Source organism: Rana temporaria, chromosome 4, assembly GCF_905171775.1.
Source record: "Rana temporaria chromosome 4, aRanTem1.1, whole genome shotgun sequence".
Classification (NCBI taxonomy): domain Eukaryota; kingdom Metazoa; phylum Chordata; class Amphibia; order Anura; family Ranidae; genus Rana; species Rana temporaria.
The window spans coordinates 163,204,283-163,230,245 of NC_053492.1; the positions used below are offsets into that span (position 1 = coordinate 163,204,283).

The window sequence follows — 25,963 nt, forward strand, 5'->3', positions numbered from 1 at the left end:
AACAAAGGCATTTTATCCCTGCAATAATCTGTCCCTCACCAACTGCAAGGGGCCTAGTCCCGGCACATCTAGCCATGGCTGCCACATAGAATAAAATTTCTTTAATGCACCCCGATGTTGGTATGTTAACTTTTCGCGTATTAAAATACTGTTGACCTGTGTCACCCATTGTGTGCCTGTTGGTACCCTAGGGGTTATCCATAGTTTAGCTATCTCTTTGCGGGCAAGATAGAGCAATCTTAGCACTGCGGTATGGCCATTTGGGGGAAGATCAGGTAGTTCCAAGGCACCAAGGAGGCAAACCACTGGATCAGTAATAACTGGTATCTGAAACACCTGAGCTATAGTATCCAGAACGAATTTCCAATACCGGAATAACTTGGGGCACTTCCACATCATGTGTAGCAGATCGCCAGTTTGTGCAGTGCATTTTGGGCACAAGGGGGTGTCCCTAAAGCCCCATTTGTGTAGCCTGGCTGGGGTCCTGTACACCCTATGTAGTAAATATAAATGTGATAGTCTTTGAGATGCAGAGACTGAGACTAAGGGGGCGGATGTCAGACACAACTCCCAGGTTTCCCCATCTATAGGTCCCAAGTCACGCTCCCACCCACGTCTGCAGGGAAGTTTACTGGCATCATGAGTGTGTTGGAGCAGTCTTGCATATACCCGTGAAATCATACCTGCCCTGTCCTCCGTGGAGAGCACATCTCTCATCAGAGGGTGCGCTACCACAATCAGTGGGGAGAGTCTACCCTCACACTGTACTGCGTGTCTCAACTGTAGGTATTGATAGAATTGGGTGTTATGTAACCCAAAGTCCTCTTTCATGGCCGCAAAAGTTTTAAAGACAGTGCCAGAGAACAACTGGGTAACATAATGTATCCCGAGCCTCTCCCATGGGCCGAAGCCCTTCAGTGTAAAGAGCTCTCCTAAGTATTTATTTCTCCAAATTGGAGTGAACTGGCAGATCGCTTTAAGTTTAAAAGTGTTTCTCACATATTTCCATAGAGTGTTCAATAGAGTTATCGTGGGAAGAGTATCAGGGAACTGGGTAAGACCAGCCTCCAGATACACCAGTGCCGGGAGTGCCGAATCTATTGGGACTATCAATGACCTGATCGGATCCGAGTCATCAACCACAGCCCAATTACCAAGATGCTGGAGCTGTGAGGCTATAAAATAGAACCTCGAGTGTGGGACCGCGAGGCCCCCTTGATCTTTTGTAAGTTGCAGTGAGTGTAGACTAATACGAGCCACTTTTCCCCCCCAGATTAGTTCCCTAAACTGAGAGTCTATCCGAGTAAACCATTTGTGTGTAATCCAAATTGGAGAGTTGTGAAAGATGTACAGGAGCTGAGGCGCCCAAACCATCTTAATTAAATTGACTCTACCAGTCACAGACAGTGGCAATTTCCTCCAGGCTGAGCATTTTAGGCGGAGTTTTTGTAGTAGTGGAGATAGATTCCTGTCTAGGTATTGAAGCGGGAGTGGTGTGACCTGTATGCCCAAATAACGAAATTCATCCACCACAGCAATGTCCCTTGCACAGTCAGGCAATGGACCCGGCAGGGGATCTAAGGGCATAAGGACCGATTTATTCCAGTTAATAGAGAAACCCGAGAGCCGACCGAAGCCAGCAATTAGGTTCATAACATTTTTTAAAGAGCCGTCTGTATCTCCCAAGTATATTAGAGTGTCATCCGCATAAAGGGAGACAACATCTTTCCTAGGTCCTCTCTGAAACCCCACTATTTCCTGCATATGCCTGATGTGAATGGCCAGTGGTTCGAGAGCCAGAGCAAACAACAGGGGCGACAAAGGGCACCCCTGCCGGGTGCCCCTAGCAAGATGGAAGGGTTCCGATACTTCCCCGTTGACGCGCATTCTCGCCGACGGGGAACTATACAACAGCCGAACCCACTTCAAAAACGTGGATCCCACCCCAAATCGACTCAGGACTTCCCAAAGACAGGGCCATTCTACGCTGTCGAACGCCTTGGCGGCGTCCAACGATAGAACCGCCCTATTTCCTACATTGTCCGGGGGAATTTGCAAGTTTAAGAAAAGTCTGCGTAGGTTCTGCGAAGTTGACCTCGTCGGGATAAACCCCGACTGATCTCTGTGAATCACTTTTTGTATGCATTTAGCCAACCTGCTAGCCAGAGCCCTGGCCAACAGCTTGACATCACATGTCAGAAGTGAGATCGGCCTATAGGAATCCGGTGACAAGGGATCCTTACCAGGTTTCAACAAGACCACCACAAGGGCCTCATTCATGGATGGGGGAAGGAAACCCGTTTCAAGTGCATGATTATAGACTTTAAGAAGAGTAGGGAGGAGTTGGGTAGCATATCTTTTGTACACTTCGGATGGTAACCCGTCAGCCCCCGGGGCTCGACCATTTTTCGAGTGTGCTAGTGCTTCTAGTAATTCCTCCTCTGTTAGAGGAGCATTGAGCAGGGCAACATCCGAAACAGACAAAAATGGAATGGGGTATTTGTCTAGAAACGTGTAAATCTCGGCCTGAGTGGGGTTAACTTTGGAAGAGTATACTTCCTGAAAAAAGAGTTTGAAGGTCTCTATGACTTCCTTAGTTGAGTGACACGGAGTCCCCGCGTGATTCGTGATCGACGTAATGTGAGAGGATGATTGTTGTGATCTAGCTAGTAGTGCTAACATGTGACCTGTGTTTTCACCCTCTTCGAAGTGGCTCTGCTGTAGGAAGAAACGTTTATTTTCAGCTAACTGCATGGATAGGTCTTTAAGTAAGGTTTGTGCCGCTAGCCACGAACGTCTATTATCGTCCGTGGGGTCAGCTATATATCTGCCTTCAGAGGATCCTACCTCCTCCAGCACCGACATCTCCCATTTCTTTGTGGACGTTTTGACCTTGGAAATTTCCCTAATGAATTGGCCTCTGAGGAAGGCTTTAATCGTATCCCATACCACGTTCAATGTTGCCGTGTTCAAATTTCGTTCAAGGAAATTTGTGAGTAGTTCCGGGATAGGATCTGGATCTGGAATAAGCGATAGCCAGAAGGGGTTGAGCTTCCAAAGGGTATTACCCCTGCGGGCTCCACACCTGATGTCTATTGACAATGGGGAGTGGTCCGAGACCTGCCTGGGGTGGTACTGGGAGGACTCTAACATTGGTAGGAGCAAATCATTCCCTAAACCAAGGTCAATTCTGGACAAGCAACCAATAGAGGCCGATTGACAGGAGTAAACCCTGGCCTCCGGGTTATGAGCTCTCCAGACATCTGTGAGGCCCATTTCCGCTATTAAGCGGGCAAACGAAGTAGGCCCGCTCCCTCCCCGTACTCCCACTTCTCCTTGTGCAGACATTCTATCCCTAGTATTATCCAGACAGTTATTAAAATCACCGATCACTAATACAGGTATTCCCGTAAAGCGGGCCATGAAATCTGTCAATACCTTCAATATACTAGATGAAAACGGAGGAGGAATATATATTCCAGCCAAAATACATTTAGTACCGTGTATACAGCATAAGATAAAGATATACCTCCCATCGGGGTCAATTTGTGTTTTCAGGACCGTAAACTGCGCGCCCTGCTTGACCAGGATACTCACCCCCCTCGAGTACACTGAGAAGGTAGAATGAAATTGGTGGCTAAATTGCCTTACCGCAAATTGGGGTGTGGAGGTCGGGGGGAGGTGAGTCTCCTGCAGACAAATAATATCAGCAGCTATTCGCTTGACCGTACGGAGCACGGCCAGGCGCTTAACCGGGTTGTTTAAACCCCTCACATTCCAAGACACAAATCTAGTCAATGCAGCCATTGTAGTTTAGAAACAGGTAAAACATGCATGGTAATAACAGTACTATCATACTGAGTATGAGGGTGGTAGATCAGACCGGCAAGGAGAAAATGGGCATCCGACCTCCGGCAGACGCAAGAGATATGTATCGGGGTAGGAAGGTGCAGCATCAGTAGTAGGGACGATACAGAGAGCAATGAGCAATACGCAGTTGAGGTAGTCACAAGAGGGGTGGCAAGTTCAGGATGGGAGTGGTACACGACGAATCGAGGTGGTCCTCCAGCGAGGTTGCACAGAAGATGAAGGGATAGTAGAAGAAAAAACAAAGTCATATAACCATAGGCCAACATGGCCAAACTTATGTGCTCGTAAGCAAGGTGGGGCCGCAGCCAAATCCACATGGGGGCAACAGTGGAAGTGCACCAAAGTGTTCAAACTTCTCAGCAGCTGAAACAAAGTAGCCCAATTAGTAAAATGTGGATTAAACATCAGCAGCTTCTCCGCCTTGGAATAGGAACAAACAGGTAGTTGTCAGCGATAATTAAATCAGAGTATTACCCGTCCTGTTGAGCGCGGCGTTGGATGCGACCATCACGGATTGAGCGTTCCTCTCTGTCCAGCCACTGTGCGGCCGAAGACGGAAGGTCAAAAAAGTGAACGGAGCCTAGAGCTTCCACCCTTAGCTTGGAGGGGTATAGCATAGCATATTTTACATCTAGAGCTCTGAGGCGGCGTTTAATGTCTATAAACTTTGCACGTTGCTTTTGTAGCTCAGCAGAGAAGTCAGGGAAGCAGGAGATTTTAGCATTATCAATCTTCATGGCTTCAGGTTTAAGCCTAGCATTGCGCAGTATAGCATCCCTATCTTTATAATGGAGCAATTTAAACAGAAAGGGTCTTGGAGGGGCCCCCGGTGGCAGAGGCCGAGAAGGCACTCTGTGTGCTCTCTCAACTGAGAATAATGGAGTGAAAGCTTCTTTGCCAAAAGCAGACACCAGCCAGTTTTCAATAAACTCAACAGGGTCCTTTCCTTCAGCTCTTTCAGGCAAACCAACCAGTCTCACGTTATTCCTTCTCATTCTGTTCTCTAATTCCTCTAAGCGGGATGAGTGTTGAGTGAGGAGATGGTTATTATATGAGAGATCTCTTTGCATGGGGGCCATGTCATCCTCAATGGAGCTTATCCTGCCCTCTGCAGCAGAGGTTCTTTCCCTCAATTTTTGTGCATCTTGCCTCAAAAATGTTATTTCCGCTTTAACCCCTTTGATGTCAGCAGTCAGGGCAGCTAGGGAGGTATTGCACGTGGTAATGGCCGCAAAAATGTCTCTAAGTGAGGGCTCACTATCAGAGGCAGGGCTGGGGAGAGACTGCGGCCTAGTGGGGTTGCTATTAGGAGTACTCACGGCGCTCCATAGGAATTCCGGGCCTCCGCCATCCTCCAGAGGGACAGTATCGTCCGTATCAGATGTTCCCCCGGCCAGCTCGCTCTGTCTCTCCGGGAGAGCGCCGGGACCCGCATCCAGTACTCTGGAGAAAAGTCTCTCCGCTCCATCCCTGTGCTTCTCCTTGGCTGTGCGGGAGGCCTGCGCGCCATCTTGGCTTGCCATGCTGTCTGCAGCTCGGTTTGCGTTTTGCTTCCTAGCCGCCGACATTCTCCTCGGATCTAGGAACGGAGGGCACCGGGATGATCAGGGCACTGTTCCGCAGCACTTGGGCACCAAGACCAGGCAGGACGGGCAGCGTGCAGGATGGATGTCAGGAGATTCGGCGGAGAGAGCTGAGAGTGCGTCCGGTTACATCGGCTGCCTGGCCACGCCCCTCTCCAGCTGTCTTAAAGGGGTTGTAAAGGTAAAAAAAAATCCTAAATAGCTTCCTTTACCTTAGTGCAGTCCTCCTTCACCTACCTCATCCTTCAATTTTGCTTTAAATGTCCTTATTTCTTCTGAGAAATCCTCACTTCCTGTTCTTTCGTCTGTAACTCCACACAGTAATGCAAGGCTTTCTCCCTGGTGTGGAGTGTCGTGCTCGCCCACTCCCTTTGACTACAGGAGAGTCAGGACGCTCTCTACGTTGCAGATAGAGAAAGGAGCTGTGTGTTAGTGGGTGTCCTGACTCTCCTGTAGTCCAAGGGAGGGGGCGAGCATGACACTCCACACCAGGGAGAAAGCCTTTCATTACTGTGTGGAGTTGCAGACAGAAGAACATGAAGCAAGGATTTCTCAGGAGAAATAAGGACATTTAAAAGCAAAATCGAAGGATGAGACAAGTGAAGGAAGACTGCACTAAGTTAAAGGAAGCTATTTAGGGGAAAAAATTGTACCTTTACAACTAGGGTTGTCCCGATACCACTTTTTTAGGACTGAGTACGAGTACCGATACTTTTTTTCAAGTAGTCGCCGATACCGAATACCGATACTTTTTTTAAAATGTGTCCCCAAATGCAGCGATGTCCCCCCACAGATGCAGCCATGTATCCCCCCATCCAGCCATTGTCACCCCCCATGCAGCCATTGTCACCCCCCATCCAGCCAGCGTCACCCCCCATCCAGCCAGCGTCACCCCCCATCCAGCCAGCGTCACCCCCCATCCAGCCAGCGTCACCCCCCATCCAGCCAGCGTCACCCCCCATCCAGCCAGCGTCTCCCCCCAACCAGCCATTGTCTCCCCCCATGCAGCAATGTATCCCCCCATCCAGCCATTGTCACCCCCCATCCAGCAATGTATTCCCCCAGCCATTGTCACCCCCCATGCAGCCATTGTCACCCCCCATCCAGCCATTGTCACCCCCCATCCAGCAATGTATTCCCCCAGCCATTGTCACCCCCCATGCAGCCAGCGTCACCCCCCATGCAGCCAGCGTCACCCCCCATCCAGCCAGCGTCACCCCCCATGCAGCCAGCGTCACCCCCCATGCAGCCAGCGTCACCCCCCATCCAGCCAGCGTCACCCCCCATCCAGCCATTGTCACCCCCCATCCAGCAATGTATTCCCCCAGCCATTGTCACCCCCCATGCAGCCAGCGTCACCCCCCATGCAGCCAGCGTCACCCCCCATCCAGCCAGCGTCACCCCCCATGCAGCCAGCGTCACCCCCCCATGCAGCCAGCGTCACCCCCCATCCAGCCAGCGTCACCCCCCATCCAGCCATTGTCACCCCCCATCCAGCAATGTATTCCCCCAGCCATTGTCACCCCCCATGCAGCCATTGTCACCCTCCATGCAGCCATTGTCACCCCCCATGCAGCCAGCATCACCCCCCATGCAGCCAGCGTCACCCCCCATGCAGCCAGCGTCCCCCCCCATGCAGCCAGCGTCACCCCCCATGCAGCCAGCGTCACCCCCCATCCAGCCAGCGTCACCCCCCCATCCAGCCAGCGTCACCCCCCATCCAGCCAGCGTCCCCCCATGCAGCCAGCGTCACCCCCCATCCAGCCAGCGTCTCCCCCCCATCCAGCGTCTCCCCCCATCCAGCCATGTCATGCTTACCTGCATCCCCGCTGCCGCCGACTCTGTAATACGGGCGGGAACATTACAACTTTGAATCTCTGTTATGATTGGCGCCGCGCTGCGTATAGACACTCCCCCTCGCTCGGGATTGGACAGTTCACCCGAGCGAGGGGGAGTGTCTTTGCGTGGTGCGAATCATTACAGCTATTCAAAGCTGTAATGTTCCCGCCCGTATTACAGAGTCGGCGGCAGCGGGGATGCGGAGAATGGCGGCGGATTGCGGCGTTTCGTGGTGGCGGGCGGCGTTCGGCGGCGGGCGGCGTTCGGCGGCTGGCGGCGGCGGCGGTCGGCGGCAAGTATTCTATTTATGTATCGGGGCGGGGGATCGGCGTCTGAGTACCGCCGAAAAAACTCGGAATCGGTCCCGATACCGATACTAGTATCGGTATCGGGACAACCCTATTTACAACCCCTTTAAACCATTTCTGGGAGCTTTTTGACGTTTGCTTTGGACACAGTCAAGACATCCAGTGCCTGAAGCAGCAAAGCACCCCAAAACATCAGCGAACCTCGACTGTACTAACTGTAAGGATTGTATTATTTTCTTTAAGGCTGGGTTCACACCAGTCAGGTGTGAATTCCAGCTCTGTGTTACTTGCGAAGAGAAAAATCAGTTGTTCCGCGTTTCACATCAGTTTTTGATCAGGATCAGGTCAGGTTTACATCAGGATTTTATCCTGTGCACAACGGAACACATCTGCGAATAAGATGCTTGCCCATAGAAGATAATGTGCCTGAATTTGCAGCTGAGCTGCCTAGAAAACGCACATGTTTTTTGTTTTATGTGAACCAGTCTCATTCAAATGAATGAATTTTGAAATGCCCTGCATATTGGATGCGGTGTAAGCCGCATCCAATTTGCATAGGTGTGAACCTGGCTTAAAGGCCTAATTTATTTTTCTGAAAAGAGTAGAATGATGGGCTTTACCAAAAGCTATAATTTTGATTCATCTGTCCACAGCACATTTTCCCCAAATTATTTTGGCTTCCTCAAGTAAGTTTTGGCAAACTCTTTGATACATTTTTCTCTTTTGTCCAAATGCAGGGAGATTAGCTAAAGTGCCATGGGCTGTAAACTTCTTGACAATGTTGCGCACAGTGGACACAGGAACATTAAGATCTCTGGAGATGGACTTGTAACCTTGAGATTTTCCATGCTTTTCCACAATTTTTGTTCTCAAATTCTCAGACAATTCTTTGCTGCTCTTTCTCTTCTCCATGCTCTGTGTGGCACACAGAGACACAAAACAGAAAGGTTAAGTCAGTTTTCACCATTTTAACTGGTTGCTGGTGAGATTTCTATATTGTGTTATACCTGTTTAATTGATACAGGTGAGTTTAATAACAAATTACAGGAGCATCACAAACTTGGAATGCAATGATTTCTTAAAATTTTGAGAAGGTGCCAATCATTTTGTCCAGTCCATTTTTAGGGGCAGATCCACAAAGCGAGTACGCCGGCGTATCTACTGATACGCCGGCGTACTTTCAAATTTCCTGCGTTGTATCTTTGTTTTGAATCCTCAAAACAAGATACATCGGCATCTGGGTTAGATTCAACAGGCGTACCTCTTCGTACGCCTTCGGATCTAAGATGCAATTTTTCAGCGTCCACTGGGTGGCGTCCACGTCATTTTCTGAGTCGAGTATGCAAATTAGCTATTTCCGACGATCCACGAACGTACGAGCGGCCGTCGCATTCTTTTACGTCATCTCTAGTCGGCTTTTTCCGGCGTATAGTTAAAGCTGCTGTTTCGTGGCGTATAGTTAAACCTGCTATGTTAAGTATGGCCGTCGTTCCCGCGTTTAATTTGAAATTTTTATTTTCGTTTGCGTAAGTCGTCCGTGAATCACGGGATGGACGTAATTTACGTCCAAGTCAAAACAATGACGTCCTTGCGACGGAAAATTTAGGGACGGCACATGCGCAGTTCGTTCGGCGCGGGGACGCGCTTCATTTAAATGAAACACGCCCCCTACCCGCCCAATTTGAAATCCGCGCCCTTACGCCGCGAGAGATACACTACGCCGCCGTAACTTATGGCGCAAATTCTTTCTGGATTCGAACCAAAGAGAAGTAAGTTACGGCGGCGTAGCGTATCTCAGATACGCTGCGCCGGGGCAGATCTTTGTGGATCTGCCCCTTAGAGTTTTGCGTAGAATGTATCAGATTTGGCTTTTTGTTCCTCCACTTTTTTGTGTCATGGTAATATAAAAAATAAATAAACATGAGAATGCCGAAACATTTGTAATTGCAACAATTTTCTGGGTGATATGTTGGTCAATCCTGATGTACTGATGGCATATCTCATTTATTGAGACCTGAAAAAACCAGGACAGTACAAATATCCCTCAAATTACCTTTTTAGAAAATTAATAGTCTGAGGTATTCAGTAAGAGGCATGGCTCATTTTATGAAGTTGAATTATAAGAAGTCTTTCTTACATGACTCTGGCATCTGGTGTTTTTCTATGAACTTTGATTCCAAAGGGCTTCTCAACCAATTCAACATTATAATTTGGGTTTGGATCCGCTGACCCAGTAAATTCTTTAACGTGTTCATGAGGAACTTCAAATCTTTTATTCTTGGGATCTGTGATCTACAGAGAAAAAAAAGTCTTATGTGTTTGTTCATTTCAGGAACAGATTTTTATTTAAGGCACATGTCTGTTTTTTCACTACAGAATACAACTGTACAAAGGACTTACACACAAACATAAGGCAGGCATAGCAACTCAATATAGATAAAATGGTTATCTTTATTATGTAGAAATTAAAAGATAATTATTATATTATTCTTTTATCTTAAAAGAAAAGTCCCATGAGGTTAAAAAGTAAAGTTCAATTCCATCTTTATCTACCCATAATACTGTCATAGACAAGGTGTTCTAGAGCATGAAAGAAAGGTTCAAGAACTGAACCTATCTATACTGATATAGACCCTACCTTAACCTCCTTAGCGGTATTCCCAAGTGTGGCTCGGGGTGAATTTTCAGTATCAAAAGCGGTAACCCAGAGCCACACTCGGGATCGCATCACACGATCCAGGCAAAGTTATTTACCTTGTCCCCTGGATCCTGCAATGTCTCACCGCTGTGTGTGCAGGCTGTATCGTCTGCTCGATTCTCAGTGCCGAGCTACGTTCAATGCGAGCGCCGAAACGCACGGGGACGGAGCACAGCGCCAAATTCAAAAAGTTAAAAACACATAACACATACAGTCAGTGGCGTATCTATGGTGTGGCAGCCATGGCAAGTGCCATGGGCGCCATGGGGAGGGGGGGGGGGGCGGCGACATAAAAGTCACCCCCACACAAAAAAAACCCCACCCGTCCTCCTGCGGCCACCTCTTGCGCCCGCCTCCCGCACTAACATGGCCCCTGGCGCCGCAGCTGGCCGGCTGGAGCGCGGTGCCGGAACTTGCTTCTTTGCCTGTGGAGGGGAGCGATAGGTGCACGCAACCTTGACGGCCAATGTCTTTGCAGGAAAAACTAACAGAGGCGGAGCCTGATGCTCCGCCTTCCCTCCTCTGCACGGCCACGGCATCATCTTCTCCCCGGAGCGGTGTCTGTGACGTCACATGACGTGAGGAGAAGAGACAAACCTTGAGAAAAAGGGAAACCCGCAGGTAGCAGCAGGAATTAACTCTTCAGCCTAGCAGGTGAGCATGTCCATGTGTGCCAGGCAAGCAGCCAGTCAAATAAAGTTCTAAATATATAAATATACATAGCAGCCATAGATATTGTAAATAAAGTGTAATACAGTGACTTGTGCAATAGCATGTACTACTTAAAAGTAGTGCCTGTTGCACAATCACTTTATTACACTGTATTTATGATATCTAGCTGCTATGCATATTTATATATTTAGCACTTTATTTGATTGGCTGTTTGCTTCTGCTTCTGCTTGGCACATATGCATAATCGCACATGATGATGATGACTTAAAGTCATCATCATGTGCGATTGTGTGTGTGTGCCAAGCAGACACAGCCAATCAAATATAGTGCTCGATATGAATTATATAAATATGCATAGCAGCTATAGATATCATAAATACAATGTAATAAAGTGATTGTGCAACAAGCTCATTAAACAGTACACATTCAGTGAAAGTTCATGTAGTGCAAACTTTGCACTGCATGAACTTTCACTGAATGTGGACTGTTTAACTGCTTGCCGACCGCCCACCGTCGTATCCAAGTCGGCTCCCCTGCGCGAGAGCACGTAATATAACGTTGGCTCTCGCACAGGCCACTAGGGGCGCCTGCACGCCCCCGACTCCCATACCCGGTGGGCGCGATCACCGCTGGGCACACGCGATCGCTCGTTACAGAGAGGGGACCGGGAGCTGTGTGTGTAAACACACAGCTCTCGGTCCTGTCAGGGGGAGAAATGCTGATCTTCTGTTCATGCTGTACAATGTATGAACATAAGATCAGTCATTTCCCCTAGTGAGGCCACCCCCCCTACAGTTAGAACACAAGCAGGGAACATACTTAACCCCTTCCCCTGCCCCCTAGTGTTAACCCCTTCACTGGCAGTGGCATTTTTATAGTAATCCAATGCATTTTTATAGCACTGATTGCTATAAAAATGCCAATGGTCCCAAAAATGTGTCAAAAGTGTCCGAAGTGTCCGCCATAATGTCGCAGTACTGAAAAAAAAACGCTGATTGCCGCCATTACTAGTAAAAAAAAAATATTAATAAAAATGCCATAAAAAATACCCCCTATTTTATAAACGCTATAACTTTTGTGCAAACCAATCAAATAAATGCTTATTGCGATTTTTTTTTATGAAAAAAATGTAGAAGAATACGTATCGGCCTAAACTGAGGGAAATTTTTTTTATTTTATATATTTTTGGGGGATATTTATCTTAGCAAAAAGTAAAAAATATTCATTTTTTTTCAAAATTGTCACTCTATTTTTGTTTATAGCGCAAAAACGAAGAACCGCAGAGGTGATCAAATACCACCAAAATAAAGCTCTATTTGTTGAAAAAAAAGGACGCCAATTTTGTTTGGGAGCCACGTCGCACGACCGCGCAATTGTCAGTTAAAGCGACGCAGTGCCGAATCGCAAAAAGTGTGCTGGTCTTTGGGCAGCAATATGGTCTGGGGGTTAAGTGGTTAATGAGCAGGGGCAGACTGACCCATTGAGGGCCCCATAAGAGGCTCTGCAAGACTGTAACGCATACAGTCTAGCATGAGCAGCGGCTGTAATAAGACCTCTCATGGCGCACTGCTCCCCCCTGGCAGCCAGTACAGATGTAGGGGGCCTGGGCCTCAACAAGACCACAGGAGGCCCCATGATACTCTCCTGGTCCCCCCACAGTGTCCCCCTGTGTCCCCACCCCCACACAGTGTCCTCTCCACCTCCCCCGGCATCCCCCTGTTTCCCCTGTTCTCACTGCATCCCTCTCTGTCCTTCTCATCACACTGCGTCCCTCTCTGTTCTCATCACACTGTGTCCCTATGTCTGTCCCCAGCGTCCATCTCTGTCCCCTGCATCCCTCTCTGTCCTTGTCACACTGCATACCTCTCGGTCCCTGGCGTCCCTCTCTGTCCTCATCACACTGTGTCCCTCTGTCTGTCCCCAGCGTCCCTCTCTGTCCTTGTCACACTGCGTCCCTCTCTGTCCTTGTCACACTGCATACCTCTCGGTCCCCGACGTCCCTCTCTGTCCTCATCACACTGTGTCCCTCTGTCTGTCCCCAGCGTCCATCTCTGTCCCCTGCATCCCTCTGTCTGTCCCGAGCGTCCCTCTCTGTCCTTGTCACACTGCATCCCTCTCTGTCCCCGGCGTCCCTCCCTGTCCTCATCACACTGTGTCCCTCTGTCTGTCCCCAGCGTCCATCTCTGTCCCCTGCATCCCTCTCTGTCTGTCCCCAGCGTCCCTCTCTGTCCTCATCACACTGAGTCCCTTTGTCTGTCCCCAGTGTCTCTCCCTGTACCTTGATTGTGTTAGTGTGTCATTGATTTTGTATGAGTTACTGTGTGCACTAATGTATTTTGACGAGTGTAAATGTGCCAGTGTGTTGGCATCATCAGTGATTTTTGTATCAATGTGTGCCTGCAGGCCATTGTTAGCTGTTTTTTTGTTAACCTCCCTGGCGGTATGATTCTGTCTGGAATTACGTACCAAAAGCGGTACAATTATTTGCAAGGAAATTTGGCGTTTTATACTGTAGGCCTGTAATTTTTAGAAATAACTCACTTAAATCTGACCAAACAAGAGTCTAGTAGGCATCCCGAGTATGACATGTTTTTAAAAACAAAATGATAAATTATAATATAATAAATATTTATAAATAATTATAACAAATAATAATATAATTCTAATAAAAATTATTCAATAATGTAATCAAATCAAAATCACTGAAATTTGCTCAGTTGCAGAATTGTCGCTGTCATTATTTTTTTTTTTTATGACGAATTTCCCCACAAATCGCTATGGCACAATTCTGCAAGTGATTATAAATTATTATCGCTGTTTTTTAGCTGATCTAAAACCATTTTTGACATAAAGGGACACTTTTGGTTGCTATGGACAATCTACAGTTTGCAGGGAGAAAGAACCGTTTTTATTATATAAAAGTACATGTAGGGCACTGGGCAGACCACTAGGGACAAGGGGGGGGGGGGGTGTGTATTTTTTACATACAGTACTGTAATCTATAAGATTACAGTATACTGTATGTATTGTGTTTGTTTACTTTTTTGAATTTGGCGCCGTTCTCCGCTCCCGTGCATCGTAACGTCGCAGGGAACGGAGATCGGCGGCACAGGAGGACGCTGTGTGAATCGAGCGAGGTCCCGCTCGCTCACACAGCGCGGTGACATCGCTGAATCCAGGACAAGGTAAGCCAGCGCACGCTGCAGGCTCTGCATAGCTACCCAGAGCGTGACTCGGGGATACCGATCGCAGCCTGAAAAACCCACCCCGAGTCACGCTCGGGGATACCGCCAGGCAGGTTAAAGTGGTTGTATAGGGTGTTTTTATATTTTTACCTACAGGTAAGCCTATAATAAGGCTTATCTGTAGGTAAAAAAAATATCTCCTAAACCTTTACGGTTTAGGAGATTTTCCCCCTCGCAACTAGCCGCTGAATGCAGCGGCGCATGCGCACAGGGGATGTTCAGCTTAAGGTCCAGCAGCCGCCGGACCTTGCAAGGCAGAAGTCACCCACGCGCATGCGCGGGAGTGACGATATTGCGGCTCCAGCCACTCACAGAGCTGGAGCCGCGATACCCAGAAGAGACGCCGAGGGGAAATGTCATCTCCCTCGGCGTTGACCGGCAGCGGTAACGACGCCTTGTTCCAAGGTAAGTATTTCATAATGAGCTAGTATGCGGTGCATCCATAGACACACAGAGCTCAGCTTGGCCCTGCCTTCTCCATACAGGATTTGGCTGATAGCAGAGGGGGCGATTCCCCGACTCGTCTCTAAGAAGATAGGGAGGGGAGAAGAGCTGCTGCAGACAGGCACAGCCTGGCTTGTAATGGGCTCAGGTAAGTGTTTAGGGTGGAGCTGGGGGCCGCAGCTTTTGAAAGTTTTTTTACCTTATTGCAGAGAAAGCATTAGGGTAAAAAATGTTTTTCTTTTATATTTCACTTTAATAACTGCCATAAACAAAAAAATTCAGCTACGTGCATTTGAACATCCTTCTTTTAGGCTGGATTCACACTGGTCCTGTGTGAATTCCAGCTCCGTTCTCTGTGCGAAGAGAAAGAGAAAAAGCAGCTGTTCAGCGATGCCTCTCTGTTGTAGCTGCGGATCAGCTGAGCAGGGAGAGGGGGAGGTGTAGCGAGGAGGGGGGAGAATTCATGTTTACAGCAGAACACATCTGCGTTCCCATAGATTCTAGCCCACCTCAGGTGCGGATTCAGGCCCATTATCTTCTATGGCATAGAAGATAATGGGCCTGAATCCGCACCTGAGCCGGACTGCACTGCCTAGAAAATGCACATGTTTTTCAGGCAAAGCAGAGTGCGAATGCACCACTGATATGTGAATCAGCCTCATTCAAATAAATGTAGTTTAAAATGACATGCAAATTGGATGAGGTGTGAACCCAGCCTGATGCCACGTACACACGATCCGAATTTCCGACAAAAAAAAACGTGTTTTTTTCCCCCGACGGAATGTTGGCTCAAACTTTTGCTGCATACACATGTTTACACAAATGTTGTTGGAAATTCCGAAGGTCAAGAACACGGTCACGTACAACACTACGACGAGTCGTTCAATGATTCCGAGCATGCGTCAAATTGATTCCGTTGGATGCGTTGGAATTGAATACAGACGATCAAATTTTTTGTTGTCGGAAAAATTGAGAACCAGCTCTCAAACATTTCTTGTCGGAAATTCCAACAGCAAATGTCCGATGGAGCATATACACGGTCGGAATATCTGACCAAAAGCTCACATCGAAAAATTTGTTGTCGGAAATTTTGATTGTGTGTACGCGGCATTAGTGTAACAAACTACATATGGAAATTGAATGCCTACAAGATGTGGGTGGAGTGCCCCTTTACAGAAAAGGTTGGGCAGATTAGGACTCTTGCTGCTGATAGTTGGCACAGAGGCGCTAAGGTGAAGTGCTGGTGGAAACATACCCGGAAAAAGAAATGGACCTACGCAGCTAATGGCTGATACAGAAGTGTCCTATTCATGGTGATGGGTTCGAAACAGGGGGGGAGGCGTTGGGACCCTGTGCTACCTTAAAGATTGCTGGTTTACGCCAGATTTTGGAGAGAAAGGCACGCTGATTGCAAAGCTGTGTCTTGGGCTATTTAGTTGGGTCCTGACTATGACTCAGGGCCCCACCCAACAGACAGAAAGTCTGTTCCTGGGAGTCACATGGACTCCCATCCCTCTGAGAGGAGTTAGACGCTGCATGGGTGCAGCCAGAGCGTGCATGTCTGCAGGAGGCAGATGTCATTGGTGATTGAGTGGCAAGGCACTGATCAGGAGTAAGCTAGGAGAGAGCTTTACTCTAGGAAACTCTGTTTGTTCTGAGGAGCAGACCTAAGACCTAGGCTAAAGGCCTGAAACAGTCGGATGGCAAGAATGTAAGCCAGAAGGCTAAAGTTTTGAGTGTGCAAGATACAGTAATGGTGGAACCCCCCTGTGAGGGTTACTGATGTATCTGTGAACTTTTTGTGCTTTTAAATAAAAGTGGGCTACCAGGCCCTTAAAAATTCAGTTCTGGGCTGGCGTACTCACTAAAAAACGCATCTATAGCCAGCTAGCTATAGTCTGATCACCCCAATCTTACAATACGTATATATGAATTTAACACCCCAAGAGGTTTATTATGGCTTTTAATATAAATTGTTATCTATGATTTTATCAGTTTAATTACATTTTAGTGCACTGTGTTTATAATATGGATTATTTTCTTAATGTGTTTAATTGTGTATGTATCCCTAAGGGTTAATTCAAATTCGTATTTAAATTAATACAAATTGAAATGAACCCTTTGGGATACATACACAATTAAACACATTAAACAATAATCCATATTATAAACACAGTGCACTAAAAATGTATTAAACTGATAAAATCATAGATAACAATTTATCGTTTTACATTTTTTTTTTTACACAATTTTTAATATGAATTTATTATGGGAGTGATTAAGTGCATTTATATTTTGTACCATTAGGGTTATTGGGCACTATAGGAATTTTGGATGAAGTTAAAAGTTCTTTGAGGACTACAGCGCTAATGAGGAAGAAAATAGACCTTCAAAATACACTGGGTTGAAGAGACAGCAGAGCACTACAGAGCTATGGCAAATGGTTGCCCTGGGATATTGCTAGTTTGTGCTACTCTCTAGTGGGAAAGTTCTGTTGTGGAACCATCTCCGACTTGCTGATAATACTAATTTTCTTGTAAGTATGATAGACTATTAATAAAACATTTGCGTGATACTATTCAAGGAGACACTTTCTTTTATTTTTTCACCAGTAAATTAAAGGTGGAAAGTCTATTAAACTTTAGGTGAGATTTGCAGACCAGAGCCAAATTGGATCTGAGGGGAGAAGGGACCTATGAGTGACATCCAGCATAGCTTGGGAGATGGTCCAGTGAAGCCGGAATAAGGCTTGGTGAGTAGAGGAAGTAGGGAGATGCTGAAACCTAGAGGGGGTTAGTGAAGTGGTGAATGCATTGTCATGGCTGTAACACTGAGTGAAGTTAATGGGAAACAGTGCACTAGAAAGGGGTAGTACTACTTTGTTTATTATTACAGCCTTGTTTGTGTGCTGAAGGCTGATTAAGAGCACTGGAATAGGCATTGCTGGATTACTGTGACAACCAATTTTACCTCTGGGATTTGGCCAATTTAAGACAGTTTAAGGAGATTATAATACAGTGGGGCAAAATAGATTCGGGTCTAATAAAAGGTTAAAGCATCATGTAGGATTGGAGATCTTGCAGGCGATGTGAGAATGAAACCAAAAAAAATAAACTGGATAACATTGAGTTTACATTGATAACATTGTTTCTGTTGACAGAGATGTAGGGCCAAAACTTTTTTGGCCCCCTTCTCCTATGGATCAAAGGAGTGCCGTTCGTTGTGCACACCTGTGACCCATTTTCAGTTGACACTCAGCCAGTCCAGGTGCTGGATCGATCCCGACTTTACTGGCTGGCTCAGCCTCTCAGCTACACTGCTCGAAAATAGAGCCGGCTGCCCCCCCTTCAGCCAAGTGCTCCAGTGAGCACTGAAGGGGCAGTGCAGAGAGACGGTGACTGACAGTCATGGCTCTCTGCTCACAGTGGAGGGGGAAAACTGAGCAATCAGCTGCGTTTGATAACTCAGTTCTCAGTGTAGAGGCAGTAAAGGACAGATGCAGCATCGAATAGATGCTGCATTCCACCTAGGTGAGTATAATTATTTTTTTGATACCCCTTATTTTTCTTTAAATTAGTTTTGGTACACTTGGTTGAGTAGATGAATGAGCTGTGACTGGATCCCGTTTTATGTTTTTCAAGTGTCTTCAAGTTTTTTTTGGCATGAGAAGAATCATTCTCTCATGTATTGTATGCATACTTTAAGATTACAATTTAACAGCGGCATTAATGCATACACACCCACACAGGTTCAACTGGATGGACTGATGTTTTTATTCAACCTTACCAACGATGTAACTATGGAACAAGCTTAATTTGCCTTTCCTTCTGAATTAGATATATAAAGAACCTGCAAATATTGTCTGGTTCTTCCTTAGGAATAGATAGTAAAGTAGAAATGAAAAGTTAGCAGAGTAGAAGTGAAAAGTTTTTATTTTTATTTAATTTTTGTACTTTTGTTTAATGCAGGTTAGGCAACCCTCAGCACGGGTGCCACAAGTGGAATTTGAAGCCTCTTTTGCTGGCACAGGACTCCCTCCCTATCATCAGAGCAGCACAGGGAAGTCTCAGCTTGCTTGGTTGCCACTACCAATTTAGCAAATAAGGGATTTCACTGTGATTGAGAAAACCACAATAAGGTGACAGTTTGTAGAATTACTTTTAAGTTTCTGGGAACTTTGTGAAATATATATACAGGGAGTGCAGAATTATTAGGCAAGTTGTATTTTTGAGGATTAATTTTATTATTGAACAACAACCATGTTCTCAATGAACCCAAAAAACTCATTAATATCGAAGCTGAATATTTTTGGAAGTAGTTTTTAGTTTGTTTTTCGTTTTAGCTATTTTAGGGGGATATCTGTGTGTGCAGGTGACTATTACAGTGCATAATTATTAGGCAACTTAACAAAAAAAAATATATACCCATTTCAATTAATTATTTTTACCAGTGAAACCAATATAACATCTCAACATTCACAAATATACATTTCTGACATTCAAAAACAAAACAAAAACAAATCAGTGACCAATATAGCCACCTTTCTTTGCATGGACACTCAAAAGCCTGCCATCCATGGATTCTGTCAGTGTTTTGATCTGTTTACCATCAACATTGCGTGCAGCAGCAACCGCAGCCTCCAAGACACTGTTCAGAGAGGTGTACTGTTTTCCCTCCTTGTAAATCTCACATTTGATGATGGACCACAGGTTCTCAATGGGGTTCAGATCAGGTGAACAAGGAGGCCATGTCATTAGTTTTTCTTCTTTTATACCCTTTCTTGCCAGCCACGCTGTGGAGTACTTGGACGCGTGTGATGGAGCATTGTCCTGCATGAAAATCATGTTTTTCTTGAAGGATGCAGACTTCTTCCTGTACCACTGCTTGAAGGTGTCTTCCAGAAACTGGCAGTAGGACTGCGAGTTGAGCTTGACTCCATCCTCAACCCGAAAAGGCCCCACAAGCTCATCTTTGATGATACCAGCCCAAACCAGTACTCCACCTCCACCTTGCTGGCGTCTAAGTCGGACTGGAGCTCTCTGCCCTTTACCAATCCAGCCACGGGCCCATCCATCTGGCCCATCAAGACTCACTCTCATTTCATCAGTCCATAAAACCTTAGAAAAATCAGTCTTGAGATATTTCTTGGCCCAGTCTTGACGTTTCAGCTTGTGTGTCTTGTTCAGTGGTCGTCGTCTTTCAGCCTTTCTTACCTTGGCCATGTCTCTGAGTATTGCACACCTTGTGCTTTTGGGCACTCCAGTGATGTTGCAGCTCTGAAATTTGGCCAAACTGGTGGCAAGTGGCATCTTGGCAGCTGCACGCTTGACTTTTCTCAGTTCATGGGCAGTTATTTTGCGCCTTGGTTTTTCCACACGCTTCTTGCGACCCTGTTGACTATTTTGAATGAAACGCTTGATTGTTCGATGATCACGCTTCAGAAGCTTTGCAATTTTAAGAGTGCTGCATCCCTCTGCAAGATATTTCACTATTTTTGACTTTTCTGAGCCTGTCAAGTCCTTCTTTTGACCCATTTTGCCAAAGGAAAGGAAGTTGACTAATAATTATGCACACCTGATATAGGGTGTTGATGTCATTAGACCACACACCTTCTCATTACAGAGATGCACATCACCTAATATGCTTAATTGGTAGTAGGCTTTGGAGCCTATACAGCTTGGAGTAAGACAACATGCATAAAGAGGATGATGTGGTCAAAATACTAATTTGTCTAATAATTCTGCATTCCCTGTATTTATATATCATATATGTGTGTGTGTCTATATGTGTCATTTACTACTGACACCTTAGCTCTGCATCATCTACTACTTCCGACCTCTGCATCATCTTCTCCCAATCCCTGCACTCTGCGTCACTCTGCAGTGGAACAGAAGAGCAGGAGGACAGCGGAGGGGACACAAGAGAAGGGGATTCAGCGGTGGGACAGAAGAGCAGAGAGATACAGCAGTGGGGCAGATGTGCAGGGGGGTACAGTGGTGGGAGAGATGAGAAGGGGGTTCAGCAGTGGGACAGAAGAGCAGGAGGGTACAACAGTAGGGCAGATGTGCAGGGGGGTACAGTGGTGGAATAGATGAGAAAGGAGGTACATGGGTGGGACAGATGAGCAGGGGGTTACAGTGGTGGGGCAGAAGAGCAGGGGGGTTCAGAGGTGGGGCAGAGGAGCAGGGGGTACAGAGGTGGGGCAGAAGAGCAGGGGGGTACAGATGTGTGGCAGATGTGCAGCAGGTACAGTGGTGGGACATATGAGAAAGGGGGTTATAGTGGTGGGGCAGATGAGCAGGGGTTACAGTGGTAGGACAGATAAGCAGATGGGTTCAATGTCAGGACAGGTGAGAAGGGGGTTCAATGGTGACACAGAAAAGCAGAGAGGTATGGCAGTGGAGCAGATGTGCAGGGAGGTACAGGGGTGGGCCAGATAAGCAGGAGGTTACAGTGGTGTGAAAGAAGGGAAGGGGGGTACAGAGGTGTAGCGATGTGAAGTAGGTACAGTGGTGGGGCATATGAGAAAGGAGGTTATAGTGGTGGGGCAGATGAGCAGGGGTTACAGTGGTGGTGGTGGGACAGATATGTCTATGGGTTCAGTGTTAGGAAAGGTGAGAAGGGGGTTCAATGGTGACACAGAAAAGCAGGATGATATGGCAGTGGAGCAGATGTGCAGGAAGGTACAGGGGTAGGCCAGATGAGCAGGAGGTTACAGTGGTGTGAAAGAAGAGCAGGGGGTACAGAGGTGGGGCAGACATGCAGGGAACTACAGTAGTGGGGCAGATGTGCAGGTGATGACAGTGGTGGAACAGATAAGCAGGGGGTACAGTGGTGGAATAGATTTGCAGGGGGTATATCTGAGGACTTAAGGTGCAGGAATTGGGGCCGATCTAAAGTGTAACATTGCAGGAATTTTGACTGATATGAGGCGTGTAAGATATTAATTTCTCTCTATTACTCAAATAGTTTACAGCATATACTTTAAAAAAAATCCCCTTTGATTGAGAGTGTGAAGTTTCATATTTTTTTTTTATATATATAGAACGGACACTCTTAACAATTTCTTCGAAAACATTTTTGACCACACTGTGCTCAAAAGGTTGCCTACCCCTGGTCCAATGTGAAAATTGTTTAAATAAAAAATACTGAAGGTTTGCAATTTTTGCAAGTGAAACGATTACCTGACTGAAACAGTCCAATCATTTTACCAATGTAAAAAAAATATAGCTATATTTGAGGTAAGGTCCTTTTGCTCAAGCAATACAGCCTAGTAATAAATGTACTTTAGGCCAGAAAAATGGACAGAGGCCTTACAGTGTCCTGTGCCTTGGCCACACCTGAAGGCTCAGGGTATTTTTATTTGCTACCAACAGCAAGACTGAGCCTGCAGGTAAGCAAACGGAAGGAAAGATTAAACTGGTGACTGGGCTTTCATAAAAGAGAAGTGTGGCCAAAGATTGTTTGGCCATACTTCTCTTCTGGGTCACAAAAGTGCATTTACTTTTGCTGTCCTGTGATTCAGAGTCTGCTTATAGCGAGCTAAAGCTCAAGTCACTCCAGGCTCTAGAAGGATTCTGACCATATTGTCTGAATCCACCCATCTGCCAGTTGTGCCCACATACTTTACAGCCCGGAACTCAATATAAGTTTCAGAAGAAACAAAACCAATACATAGCTTGAATGAATAAAATTGGTGATAACCGTTTTGTAAAGAACAAAAAACAAACAAAAAAAACAACAATACATAAATGGATGTAAAGAACAAAATAAGTAGAAAAATTATTTAACATTTTTAAAACACTATAAATAACACCATTTAGGGAGTACACTTTGAACTCATAACCTTGTCAGTCATTAATGAATGAGTGATTAAAGATCTTTTGTCAAAACAGTTTTGAAATATCAAACCAAGCTCTATTTCATTTGACATGTTGTAACAACTGAAAACACAAACCTTGAATCTGAACCTATTTTTGCTCTGTATTTCTGCAGTAAGATGCAACTCCTCTACTTCTGTCCCAAAAACAGTAGGAGTAGCCAGTCTTTTTAGATGAGCATCAAATCCTGTGGGAAGTCATACAAAAGTTATTATCATTTATTTATACAAACATTTTTTTTTTATTTTTTTTTATTAAAATGACATTAGGTAAGGCAATAAACTTAAAAGTTCTATACTCTCGATACAACATATTGAAAAAAACAAGTTGCAGCTTCTAAACACCAGGTGGGACTTCCCAATAATTAACAATTCTACAATTTCTTTCAAACCCCCTCTGTCAATGATGGTACATACCATATTTTCATAATTTTTTTTGTCATTTATTTTTCATTTTTTTGGATTTAGATCAGATTTTTATTGATAATATATTCCCATCACTTGCCACTTGGGGGAGAAGAAACCCGCAACCCTAGATTAAACCTGTAATATACTTGGTGATATTTTCCTTTTTTTTTTTTTTTACAATCAAAATGTATTGAAAGTTGACCAAAACGACAAGGTGACTCAATATTATACATCAAATGCAAGTTATAATCGTATGTCAGTTTGTAAATAAAATCTCTTTCATCATGAACAACAGAAGGAGACACTTTAAGGTGGTGAGCCCTGATCACAATGCTTCCTTGTTCCTGTATACACTACCTAGAAATGGTTTACTCATTCTTGAGAATATGGATAAACTTTTATGTTCTGTTTCTTATGTACAGCTTAGTAATCTATATATCTACAGTATATGGACCACAGATGACAGTGAATCAATTTACTGGGGTAATTATATCCTCTAGATCAGGGATCCTCAAACTACGGCCCTCCAGCTGTTGCGGAACTACTAATCCCATGAGGCATTGTAAAAATCTGACATTCACAGACATGACTAGGCATGATGGGAATTGTAGTTCCTGAACAACTGGAGGGCCGTAGTTTGAAGACCCATGCTCTAGATGATGAAAAATCCCCATTCAACATAACTATTACATAGAAATAAATATTTCCCTACTGAAAGCAACTACTGTATCTATCTAAATGGTCATTTTACCTCTTCCATCTCAAAAAGTAAATTTTCCTTCTCTTCTCAATAGATAACTTCAGGGCTGTCTTTACCATGGGGCAAAAGGGGCAGCTGACCTGGGCTCCGTCATTGTTGTGGATGTAGCGGGTGCAGCCAATCCCCCCCCCCCCTCTCTCCCAAGTGACCACATTATGACCGGAGAGTGGCATAGCTGCGGGCTGCATGTGCTAGAGCCCGCTCGTTTCCGCTTCTCCCTTCGTAAGGAGCTACAGGACCGGAGGACAGGGAATGAAGCCTTTTTACCTCTTGGCGTCAGGAAAACATGTCAGAAGTGACTCATGCAGATAGAGGAACAAGGTAGCAAACATAAATGACACTTGGGCCCAGATTCTTAAAGGACTTACAACGGCGCAGCGCCATGTACACCGTCGTAAGTCCTAATCCGACCCGTCGTATCTATGCGTCTGATTCTTAGAATCAGTTACGCATAGATATCTATTAGGTCTGACAAGCGTAAGTCTCTTACGCCGTCGGATCTTAACTGCATTTTTTTTTGACTGCTAGGTGGCGCTTCCGTCGAATTCCGCGTCAAGTATGCAAATTAGCTAGATACGCAAATTCCCAAACATACGCGCGGCCGACGCAGTAAAGTTACGACGTTTACGTTAGGCTTTTCCCGGCGTATAGTTGTCCCTGCTATATGAGGCGCAGCCAATGTTAAGTATGGCCGTCGTTCCCGCGTCGAAATTTGAAAAAGTTACGTTGTTTGCGTAAGTCGTCCGTGAATGGGGCTGGACGTCATTTACGTTCACGTCGAAACCAATGACGTCCTTGCGGCGTACTTTGGAGCAATGCACACTGGGAAATTCCACGGACGGCGCATGCGCCGTGCCGCAAAAACGTCAATCACGGCAGGTCACAGTAGTTTAACATAAAACACGCTCCCCCTTCCACATTTGAATTATGCGGGCTTACCCCGGACGAATTACGCTACGCTGCCGCAACTTACGGAGCAAGTGCTTTGAGAATACAGCACTTGCACGTGTGAATGGCGGGGGCGTAGCGTAAATCAGATACGTTACGCCCGCACAATTTTACGCGGCTGTACGTGAATCTGCCCCTTCGTGCTCTGCATAGAGACAAGTACACACTATAGAGGGATATGCTTTGTTCATATTTAATGTCAGAGGTTTAAAACCAATTAAAGTTACGTCTCCACCAACCACTCCTAAATACTTACCTGAGCCCTATCTCAATTCAGTGGTGTTTTCTGTGCAGTGCACCCCTCTCTCTCCTCTCAGAACATGGAGGCAGCAGCTGGTGCCATTGGTTGCTGGATATCAAATCCTGTGAGGAGGCAGTAGGTGTAGGGCTGAATTGAGCAGCTCTGTGCATGTGAAGAGATACACACAGCCTGGCTCGGGATCTAGCCTAAGGGCCCTTTCACACAATCGGATCCGTTCCTTATATATCCGCTTGCTCAGCGGGGATTGCTCCGTTGATCCCCGCTGAGCCGGCAGATGACAGGGTGGTCCCTGCACACTGCTTGCTTGAAGGTGCTCCTGGCTCCTCCTCTTCTTGAGTGCCCCCACAGAGGATACCTGTGCGGGCACGCTCCGGAGTTCTGCTGCTGCATCCATTGACACAGACAGCAGGACTCGGTCCCACCCCCGGTTCCTGTGTCACTGGATTTGATTGACAACAGCGGGACCCAATGGCTCCTGCTGCTATCAATCCATCCATGAGGACCCTAGACAGCAGCTGGAGCTGCTGTACTCATCCCAGTCACTGGAACAATTGAGTTCAAGTAAGTAAAAGGGGGACTCTGGGGGGGGTTGCTGCACTTCACAAGGTTTGTCACTTTAATGCATTCATAAAGGACTGTGCAGAGCTAAATGCGGCTCATGATTATCTAACTGTTCCCGAAAATGTAAACACAGTCCCTCCTCCGCTGTCATCTCCTGGGCTCCTCTGGTGACTTGATGGGGCCAGTGACATGTAATTTTACACCCCAGTAAGTCCTGTTTTGTTTTTTGCTAAAAATTTTATTTTACAGCCCCGTCGTATAGCTGATGGGGCCCAGGCCTGGTACAACAGGGCGGGTTGTACTGCCCTATCAGCGACCCTGATATGAACATAAACTTGTCTTAAGCCTGGATAAAACTAAGCAGATTAAGTCAATTATGTTCATATGATCAGAGTTTACCTTTAGTGTCTAATTAGATCCAAAAATAAAGGCTGCTGAAAAGCCTTATTTTTCTTGTACATTGTAGAAGTCAAACTTGGCACTCCT

The 25,963-nt window shown here is 46.0% G+C and overlaps 1 protein-coding gene across 3 annotated transcripts in view; it reads right to left on the reverse strand.

The window, feature by feature from the left end:
• The window catches only part of SI (sucrase-isomaltase), a 318,808-nt gene that overhangs the window by 246,628 nt on the left and 46,217 nt on the right, over nucleotides 1–25,963 (reverse strand). For all 3 annotated transcript variants that reach the window (XM_040349295.1, XM_040349296.1, XM_040349297.1), the window contains exons 4-5: nucleotides 22,617–22,726; nucleotides 9,738–9,892 (exon numbers count right to left, since the gene is read on the reverse strand). In XM_040349295.1, the coding sequence (XP_040205229.1) occupies nucleotides 9,738–9,892; nucleotides 22,617–22,726 (265 nt within the window). The remainder of the gene's footprint in view (nucleotides 1–9,737; nucleotides 9,893–22,616; nucleotides 22,727–25,963) is intronic.